The sequence below is a fragment of the Leopardus geoffroyi genome, chromosome B1 (genome assembly GCF_018350155.1).
Source record: "Leopardus geoffroyi isolate Oge1 chromosome B1, O.geoffroyi_Oge1_pat1.0, whole genome shotgun sequence".
Classification (NCBI taxonomy): Eukaryota; Metazoa; Chordata; class Mammalia; order Carnivora; family Felidae; genus Leopardus; species Leopardus geoffroyi.
This window is the reverse complement of record NC_059327.1, coordinates 132,162,348-132,173,068: the sequence shown is the minus strand read 5'-3', so window position 1 is coordinate 132,173,068 and position 10,721 is coordinate 132,162,348. Positions and strand designations below refer to the sequence as shown.

General features: G+C 42.0%; 1 protein-coding gene across 9 annotated transcripts in view; it reads right to left on the bottom strand.

Annotated features, from left to right (window-relative positions):
- Positions 1-3,688: 3,688 nt before the first annotated feature.
- Positions 3,689-10,721, bottom strand: part of FAM13A (family with sequence similarity 13 member A) — a 362,868-nt gene continuing 355,835 nt past the window's right edge. For 8 of the 9 annotated variants that reach the window (XM_045473125.1, XM_045473066.1, XM_045473115.1 and 5 more), the window contains one exon: positions 3,689-8,300. In XM_045473125.1, coding sequence (XP_045329081.1) covers positions 8,174-8,300 — 127 coding nt within the window. In that variant the 3' untranslated portion in view covers positions 3,689-8,173. The remainder of the gene's footprint in view (positions 8,301-10,721) is intronic. The other variant, XM_045473105.1, reaches the window with a different exon arrangement.

Sequence of the window (10,721 nt, the reverse complement as noted above, 5' to 3'; positions counted from 1 at the left end):
AACATTTACTACACTGGTTAAAAGCGTGCCACAATCCGGGGTGCCTGGGTGGCTCAGTAGGTTGAGCTTCTGACTCTTGATTTTGGCTCAGGTCATGATCTCACAGTTTCTGAGATCAAGCCCCACATCGGGCTCTGTGCTGACAACACAGAGCCTGCTTAGGATTCTCTTTCTCTCTCCCTGTGCCTCCCCCACTCTCTCTCCCAAATTTTTAAAAAATAGCATGCCACAATCCAAGCAGCTCTCCTCCCTGGGGTATGCTTCAGTTTTAGTTGTTTAAAAATACACCCTGAGACAGAAATTTCAGGACACTAAGTGACCTAGAATCAGTTCAAAGGTTATTCTGTTCCTTCACAGAGCTCAGGCATTCCTACATTGGTCTCAACTGCCGTCTCACACAGTAAATTCCTTTTATGTGTGTGAGCGGGATTGGACCTCCCAACGTGTTTTGGGGAGCAGAATCAGAGGAGTTTGCCCTGCTCTGTGAGGGAAGGAGTTTAACAAGCATAGATCTTTCTGAGAAAGCCACACAGAGGTTTTGATGCAATTTTCTTGAAAATATCAAGTCACAATTTTATTTTCCTCAAGAGAATGGGTCAGTGTTCCCCTAAAATCTTGCTTACCCCATTAGCATGAATTTGTATTTTTATTTTTTAATTAAAAAATTTTTTTTAATCTTTATTTTTGAGAGAGAGAGAGAGAGAGAGAGAGAGAGCGAGCGCACCAGTGGGGGAGGAAGAGAGAGAGGGAGAGACACAGAATCCAAAGCAGGCTCCAGGCTCTGAACCATCAGCACAGAGCCCAACACAGGGCTTGAACTCACAGACTGCGAGATCATGACCTGAGCCCAACTTGGACACTCAAGTGACTGAGCCACCCAGGTGCCCCATGAATTTGTGTTTAAAGTGCTGGAGGTACATTCTGTTTATGACTTACTACAAACAAGGAATCAGAAGGTGAGGAGAGTGATGTGTGGGAAATACAAATCTCAACATCTTGTTGGAGTTCAGCAAAGAAAGAATCTTTGTCTCAATGCTGATAATAATAACCCACCACCATTTTTTAGTGAAGATTTATTGTTGTGCTTACTTTATGTTCATCCACATAAATTCCCATAATGACCCCATTAACTACTATGGTTTTTCCCATTTTTCAGATAAAAACACAGAGACATGGAGAGTGGGCAATGTACCCAGATCGTAAAGCTAGGCTGTCAGTGTGCAGACTGGGCCTTAAGCATCAAGCAGTCTTTGGTCTCTGCTTGTCTTGTCACTTGTGCTGGTCTCTGTTAACTTCAGGTTTTTGGAGCTGCTCATTTCCACAAATGCCCAGGATGCAGTCCACACCCTCTACTTACAGTGGGATCTCTGGACCAGCAGCATGGCAGCATCTGGAAGCCTGCTGGAAATGCAGGATGTCAGTGCACCTTCCTACCCGCCCGAAGACCCCTAGAAACTCACATGCACATTCAAGTTTGAGAGGCACTGCTCTCTGCTGCCAGAGAACAGTAAGTATATCCTTCACACTTTCTCTCCCTTCCCTCCCCTCCACTGAATCTTGTCTAGTAATTTTAATTTCTTTAAAAGTAACAATGACTTGGGGCGCCTGGGTGGCGCAGTCGGTTAGGCGTCCGACTTCAGCCAGGTCACGATCTCGCGGTCCGTGAGTTCGAGCCCCGCGTCAGGCTCTGGGCTGATGGCTCAGAGCCTGGAGCCTGTTTCTGATTCTGTGTCTCCCTCTCTGTCTCTGCCCCTCCCCCGTTCATGCTCTGTCTCTCTCTGTCCCAAAAATAAATAAACGTTGAAAAAAAAAAAAAGTAACAATGACAGAAAAATCACAATGTCTCAAAATATCTTACCGAGAGTACTCAAAGCTACCCCACAGAAGCATGACAAGGATTTCGGAGCATCTTTGAATTGCTTTTGAGAAATTAAAGAAAAATTCCAGCATCACTCTAAGGTGATGGGTTTCAGAATTCACAATCACCTACGCTTTATACATTCAAGGGCACAAGGGAGACATGGAGGTCCAAGGGGTCTGAGAGTCTCCATCCTTTCTTGTGTTTTGCACTGGGCCACAGTTCCTGAGCAGATGCTGCACAACACCGAGCCACCCTGTGGTAGAAGCCTTGTTGACGGAGGGGACAAGTGAGAACCAAGCTGTCAACAACCCCAGTTCCTGCCAAACCTCATTTGTCTGCCTGCCAGCCAGGATTCTGAACATACATTTGGGAATTTTGCCTTTTGCCTTGTACTGAATGTGAAGTTCTCCTGTGTGTGTATGTGTTGCCTCGATAAGCTGACCCAGTTTAGGGATAACTAGAATATGTTTTGGTTTACAAGATTCAGAATCTATTTCTAGAAGAGGTAAGAACTCTAGAACCGAAAGGGACCGCCTCTCCCCACCGTGCGTAGGTCCCCCTTCTGAAATTACCATTCAGGCGGTACCAACATTGCAAACGTACAGGGCAGGACACATCTGCTCTGGGGATGGGAGGGGGAGGGCTTCCAAGAACCTCCTCGCTCTGCCAGCCAGCCGCAGAGCCTGATGTACTTGAGGCCAGCATCGCGTCCTGGTCCCTCACAGGGGCAACGCGAAAATATGATTTAAGAAAATGGAGGCATCACGAAATGCTGCGTGCCAGTTCCTTCTAGATGTTGTTACTTTGGACCCAGCGTTTCAAAAGTTAAATTACTCAGGGTAAGCCGCAGTTTTGGCAGAATGGCATTAAATCGCACCATCTTTAGAGGTTCTGTGTCTTTCTTGGTCAGAAGACATATCTGTTGGAATCCTGGGCAGTACTCAAAGACTTTTTTTTTTTTTTTTTTTTTAATTTCAGGCTATACATATATGTGTGTGTGATACACACACACACACACACACATATATCTATATATTCAATATTTATTTTTGACAGAGTGTGAGTGGGGGAGGGGCAGAAAGAGGGAGACACGGAATCTGAAGCAGGCTCCAGGCTCTGAGCTGTCAAGCACAGAGCCCAACGCAGGGCTTGAACCCACGAACTGTGAGATTGTGACCTGAGCTGAAGTCGGACGCTTAACTGACTGAGCCACCCAGGCACCCCAGGCTTTATATTTTTAATGTTCACTTTTGGCATGTAGAGCCCATGTAAGACGTGTGGTTTAAAGAATACCTGCGTGCCTAACCATCACAGGGGTGTGTTCTTAGCTGTGCCCCCCAACTCTGGAGGCTGTTCAAGGTGCTCGTGAGGCAGTGCCTGGCTTGTGGCAGCTGATGCACGGGGCAAGATGCTCACTTCAAACTGAAATGCACCTTTTCCTCCGAGTCACAGTGTTCTGCTGGCCTTATTAGCGTCAGAATAATAAGTAGCTAACGAATTTACTACAATGGCCTCATTGACTTTGCAAAGATACTTAATTAAACACGTTTTTTTAGCTTAATGCCTTCACTTCTGCCCCTTCAGGCCCTTCCATGAATAGAGCACAGAGCAAAAGCCCATTTTTTTTTTTACCTAGAACCATGGGCATGCCTAATTTGTAATGAGTTTGCTTCACCTTCCAGTGACCTCCCTGGAAACAGAATAACAAAAGCTTAATCCTCATGAAGCTTCTGGGGAGTTCAGGGAACAGCAGTGATTCCTTACCTTAAGGTCAGACCACACAGGCAGCTGTCATACACTCCTGATTTTGTCAAAAATCTCAGAACATTCACAGTTAAAAATATTTTATTTAAGTTTACACAAAATACAGTCATGTACAAAAATGTACATAACGTTTTTCATTCAGTTTACATTTTAAAAAAGGACAACTGTAATTTCAAATACTTTCTGCTTATATGTCGTGTAAACATTGTTCTGGGCCCATATTAGTAACTAAAATTGCATCTACTCTTGGAGATTTGCATGACCGTACGTATAGGTGCTTTCAGACTGAGAAAGAGATCTGCCAAACCCATTTCTCAAGACGCGAGCATGACCACAACAGGCTGGGTTCCAGGCAAAATGAGAGTCTCTAGAGACATAACTGCAGCTTCCCAGCCACGTGAACTTGTAGGTGTACAGATTTCATTTTACAAACGTTTTTGTGTACATCGGTAATTGACCCCAGCCTATGTACATCTATTATGAAGGATCGTGGTAGAAGAATGCAGGCACCCATTCTGCAAAATGGCCAGTGCCCCAGTGCAGTGCCTGACATATAGATCATTCTTGTTTGGAGCGTGCCAGGTTGGCCACCATGCAAGGTGTGAGTGTGCACAATATGAACGAACACTCGAAAATATGTTTAGCTAGTCTTACATCAAAATGTACTCTTGAGTACATTTTGAGGGTCAAGTGGAGAAAACATAAAAGAAGGGAATAAAAGAAAACAAAGCACACTGAGTTCTGCCACACACAGTGTGCTTCAGAAGAAACACTGCTTCACATTTGAGTACAGTTTTGTCTCCCCCTGTTGACGTAACCAAGTGGATACTGAAAAGAACATCAAGGAGATGTTGATCATGAGGCAGAAACCACCTCTCTCCACCTAGGGGTGGGGAAAAAAAAATCCAGGAAGCAGTGTGTCAGGAAGATTCTTCTTGAAATCAAAACAGAATTTAGACTACAACCAACTTTTCATAAAGCGGTTAATAGTTTATGGTACTCAAATACAAATATACCATCAAAAGTAGTAAGGTGTTACTGTTAAGAAAAGCGGTATCTTCATTATCAGATTAAGAATCTCTTAAAAAGTTCATCAACCAACTGAAATTTGATTTACCTTGTAAATCTGATCATTTCTGGATACCGGGCCCAATTCTGTCTGCTGGGAACTAAGAAGTTCCAGAAAGAACCAACCTAATTGGCACCACGACCGCCCCTTGTATAAACCTAAATATTCGGCTTATTAGGAATTCTAAGCTCAACCACATTAACAAATGCTCAGCCCCCAGGGGCTCCAAGACTGCTGGCCTCAGGACATCTCAGTGCAACATTTATGCTTCAAGCACAGCCCTGCGGCGTTTGTCCAGAAATGCTACACCTGGGAGCAGGCACGCCCTGCAAGAGCCTCTTCAGCCACCACGCAAGAATTGCATCAGAATGAGACAACGCAAAAATGACACCAATGTCACAGAGATGTGGCTGAGTCCTGCCTAGGCAATAAATAATAACCTTTAGATTTCAAACTGTCAACGAAAGGGAAGAAATCTAATTTTTAGCTCTCAATGCGTTCTTATAGCTAGCAATTCAAAAAAATTAGTTCCCCAGCTTGAAATTTGGTTTGGTCTTCGATGGAAACTTCCCCTGAATTGGGAGATCACTGAGATTGTGTGAGCTTTCTTCTACCAGTTTAAGACAAACATGCTGTCTGAAAAACTCAGCAGGCCCTGATCCTAAACCCTGCACAAACATGTCTGCAAAGTGAGATTTGAACTAAATGATGCAGAGATGAAATGCAGTCATGATACCGTACTGAATATAAACATCTATTTCAATGTTTACTCCAGACTGAACACGATAAGAAGCAAATGCGTGTGTGAAAATTACAAGCCTCTGCTATTTCTCATTCTTACAATCATACCATCAAGTTTATTCACGCTTTACCTTTACTTATCATTGCTATTAAATAACCCTTGACATTTGTTTTGTTGGCATGTGCTAATAAACACACACACATTCCCAAGAGAGCACAGGAAAAAACCCCAGTCCAGAGTATTCTGTGTGAAGCCAATTAAGACACTGCCTCTAGGGCCATGAGACCCTGGGCTGCAGAAATGGTTGCTGTGGAAACAAATTTGCCTCAGCCTTTCTGGCAGAGCCAAAACCCACTGCCAGGTCTTCAAATAGGGTCTTGTGTAAACAGGGCTTTTCCGCCTTTAATGTGGGCGCCATTCTAGGAAGTATACAGATGAGAAATTACAAAGGAAAACACAACATTCCATGCACAATTTATTTGACTGTAACTTGGTGTTTTCTTTTATTCATCATACAAATTTGAGTGGGGAGTCCTGGATAAGTCTTTTACTTAATTTACTTTTGGCAGAAACAACAGATTTCAAACATTTAGTAGCTTCTCATTTATATAGCATTTTTCTTTTAAAATTCTGTGTGTAGCATATTAGTATTTTCAAAACAATACTCTTCAACAGATGTGCTTTAAAGGTTAACTGGTAATGATTTGATTTATATTATAGCTTATTCAAGAGAATAATTACTTAAAAAGGACACACTAGACATGTATTTCCTTAAAAAATACGATTTTTGGTCATGTGAATGATTCATGTTCAGATTTCAAAAATAGAAAACATCCTAAAGTGCTTAATTTTATTTATAATATAATTCCTTGAAATTATAGTGATCTGTAATGTAAACAGTAGAGCAAAGAATACCAAACTATATATTCATGTACATTTAAATTTGTAGGAATATGTACCGTCTTTAAATGTGTGGATTAAAACAGGGCACTTCCAAACACAGCTCATGCTTCTCTATATGATTATTGTTAAGAGCAAACTTAAAGGTATTCTTTTTCCCCACTCCCGACTTAAAACGATTTTCAACTGACACCTTCTACCTCACCTCAGCAATGGAAAACACTGCTATAAATCCAATCTGACCAGTTTCTCAAGAGCCCGTTTCGAAACTGACAACTGGTCTGTATAGAGTTTAGCGTTCTCTTTATTTTCTTCTTATTATCAAACAAAACAAAATGGTACCCTTTAAGAAAGCAACTCTCAAAACAGAGGAGGGCAGCCTTGCTCTCCTGTTCATCCTGCGACTTGATCTTTAAAAGGCAGAGCCTGCTGAAGTGCCTTCTCTTGGCAACCAGTGGCTGGTGTGCAGACACTTGACCTCAACCTCACAAAGCACATAGGTGGGCCTCGGACGGACAGGCAGAAACAGAATTCACTTTCCTCAGTGCAGATGCAGAAGGTTAAAAAGGAACAACAAATCACAAGGTGACATCAGCACAGTGAGAGATGAATGGTTTGGTGCTTTAAATTCCCTGGTCTTCCCCAAATGTCTAATATAGACAGCTTTGTGACACAGTCTTTGAAAAAAATTATAATCATAAGTGACCACACACCCTTATTTTCCTCTTTATACGTACATGATCTTGAAAATAGTGTGATTTAGATTCTGCCTTCGGCTGAGTTCTGAGGGCTACATTTACCCCTCAGGGGATTTTAGTGCAGGTTTACTTAAAAAAAAAAAAAAAATTAAACTCTGGTAAGTACTCAGAAGGTTTAGAACACAGGCTCACTCTTTCTCTCTCTCATGATCCTCAACACTTAAGCTAAGAAGTAAGCGAGATCTTTTATGTTTGGTAAGAGTCAAATGAAACCAAGCCCCAAACAGGATGTCATAGCATGCTGGCCTTGCTCAGTGTTTGGTGTTAAAATCTGAGACTGATAAGTGCAATCCATGTTCAGGAAAGAATTTTCCAGGCTCTTCACCCTGTTGCCTGAATTAAAAATCAACATTAATATAGCCACATTCCCTCCATCCTCTGCAGATGATCCAGTCCTAGTCAGGAAACAAAATGCTTCGCCAGCTGAGGGAGTCTTGAAGAAACACACCATCAAATAGATGACTGCACTGCCATTTTGGGCAGGTACGGCTTCCATCTTCCTGAGAACTGAAGGGGACATGATCCACACGGGTGGGGAAAGGCGCAGCTCTGTGGAAAGGTCACGAGAATGGCCGAGGCAGCAAACAGGGCTCCAGCACGTGTTCCCACTTTCCTGGGAAAGAGAACATGGACCTGCACAGCGAGTTCGTTCTCTAGAGGGAAGTCCTGAGCTTGTTTTCATCACAGTTAGACAGAGAATGGTCTCCTGTTTCTCAGTTATCCAGGGAAGAATAGTGTATATTCTCTGTAGATGAGCGTGTCTCAACGTAGTGATTCAGCACGGCCAACGTTAGTAAAGCTTCCCCTGCAGTATCCACATGCACCCATGGGATCTTGACTGTTCCTTGCAAAAGTCTTAAGTCGGAGCAAGTTGCCCTCTCCCATGCAGACAGCTTCTAAGGCAGGCGATGGAAGCTGGAGCTGATCCCAAAGGCCTGGAGGCAGTAGGGCTGTGTGCTCTGAGGTCCAGCTCCCACGCTGCCTTCCGGGTTTTGCAGAGATGCTATTTACCAGGGGAGGCGGGTAGCAAGTCCAGCCTGCACCTTCAGCCCCCTTAGTGCCGGCTGGGGCTGTGCCCCTTACATGGACTTGGAATCAGTGTCTCTCTTGCTGATGAGCACCTCCAAGAGCCTTAATTTTGCCTTTATGTGCTTATATTCATTGTATTCTTCAGCCATAGGAGTGCGGTCTTCCTTCTGGACACTTCTAACGGAAACAAAAGGAAAGGGGGCTGAGGATCGTTTAGATGATATTGCTTATCAGGTGAATTATCATCATGTAGAAACTCTGCAGTTATCAACCTGTAGAATCGGTGTTCCCAAGTGTCACTTGGTATCAAGACTGACGCTGGGCGACAATCAGCGAAAGACAGCTTCCCCCAGAAGGCACCGTGCAACTGAATTTTTGTAGTTAATCTGGCATCTTGCAGAATGATATGAAGGACTAAAAACCGAGAAATGTTTTCTCTCTGATGTTGGTGTATGGATTTGCATTAAGAGTCTCTGTAGACTGAAATCCTTTATTTATACTTAAATGTCTTTTCACTTTTATAGATTTCATCTAACGAACTATTAAGTTTCTAATTACCAACTGGGATACCCATAATTTACAGGTTTAAAAACACAGAGTTAATATCCTGATTATAAAATTAGTCTTGGAATTCAGCAATTGGATCACATAATACTAATAAAGCTTTACAGTTTACTAGGAATCTTATATGCATACCTTTTATATGTGCAAGTACTAACTGAGAGCTTATGGTAGGCCAGGAACTGTGCTAAGTACCCTGTGTCCATGATCTAATATAACCCTCACCAGAGCTTGATGAAATAGTGCTGCTGTCTACATTCTCAACCACTGAGCAATACAGCCCAGCTGCTTCTAATTTCACTTTGAAATGCACATGTCAAACATTCAAATACCAGGCTTCCTTTTCTTCTTAAAGAGAAAAACTGGGACGCCTGGGTGGCTCAGTCGGTTGAGCGACTGATTCTTGGTTTTGGCTCAGGTCATGATCTCAAGGTTTGTGAGTTTGAGCACCGCATAGGGCTCTGTGCGGAGCCTGCTTAGGATTCTCTTTTTCCTTCTCTCTCTGCTCCCCGCCTCCCCTCTTGCACTGTCTCAAAAAAAAATTAAAGAGAAAAATATAAGAAAGTAGATGCATGGGGCTTATATAATTTTGCTCAATGAACTGAAAGTTCATTGATTCATGCCCTGCCTTGTTCAAGAAAAGGGCTCTAGATGGCTTCTCAGCAGAAGGCAATGAAAGGAATAGCCATCTGAGAGTTGACTTCGCCCTGCTCTTTGAGGGGCTTCACTGTCCTCAGATATGAAATAATGGGACCAGATTTAATGATATCTGAAGTCAGAGTTTTAAACGTGTATGATAATGCACCTGGCTGGCTCAGTTGGAAGAGCATGGGGGTCTCAGTCTCAGGGTCATGAGTTTGAGCCCAACACTGGGTGTAGAAATTACATACATACATACATACATACATACATACATACATACATACATATACATAAAAACTTGTATGATTATTATAAATTCCCATTAACTATACTTGCTTAAAACCTGTGAAGTTTACATAATTTTATATAGCTCCTCAACAGGATATCTGCATAAAGTGACTATAATTACATGGAAAAAAAGATAAACAGACAAACCAAAAGTATGTTCAGAAAGAAGAATGGAAAAAACATTAATTCTGGTTTATCATCAGTTATTATTTTGCATATTATTTCTTTTGTCTGCTTGTCTATATTTTCTAAATATCATACAATGCATGGAGAAAGAAAAACAAGTATTTATGTATAAAAATTCATAGATCCAAATCAGGGACGCTAAAAATACAAAATTTATATGATAAACTGAAATGACCTGGAATATATTTTAAATGCCAAAATTGATGTTTACAGTGCTTTTATTTCCAAACACTTTTGAGAAGGATGAAAGGGGACCTTTTAAGGGGAAACTATATTTATATTGCTTAAATAACTTGGATTAAAATAAAATCATTTTAAAATGTTAAAACTGAACTTCCATGTAAGAGAGGTAAATAAATCCATTCCCTGTCCTTCCCTGTCTCAGGCTGTGACCTGAGTAAGAGCTGTCTGTGGTCACTAGCAAACAGGGGATGCTATTCCTTAGCATAATGCTCTACAAGGTTGATTATACCATGTCTTGAAACTCACCAGAGAAAGGCATACTGTCAGTTTCATGGACTTACAGCTTCTTGTATATTTTTCATTCAAACCTGACAACAATCACCTTTGCTTTTAAAATAAGCCTAAAAACACCAAGGTTTAGAATTGCCCTTTCCTTATTTCTCCTTCTAGTTTATGAAGACAAAACCAAACCCAAACCAAAAACCAGTGCTGTCAACTGGAAACTTAGCTTCAAGCTGCTCTTTTTAGATTAGAATTTGATGTGACAGGTTTTATAGATGTTAGCTGAATTTACATCAGTCGTGGATACTATTCAAGGAGCATTTCTTGCTGAAGGATCATACAAACCTCACCATCTCACCGTAAACTGCCAGGGGCCCCGGGTGCAAACCAAGGGACTAGGTTACAGAGAGGAGGCAGAGGGCTTCCCACCTTTGGAGCACTGCATAAATCTGACAG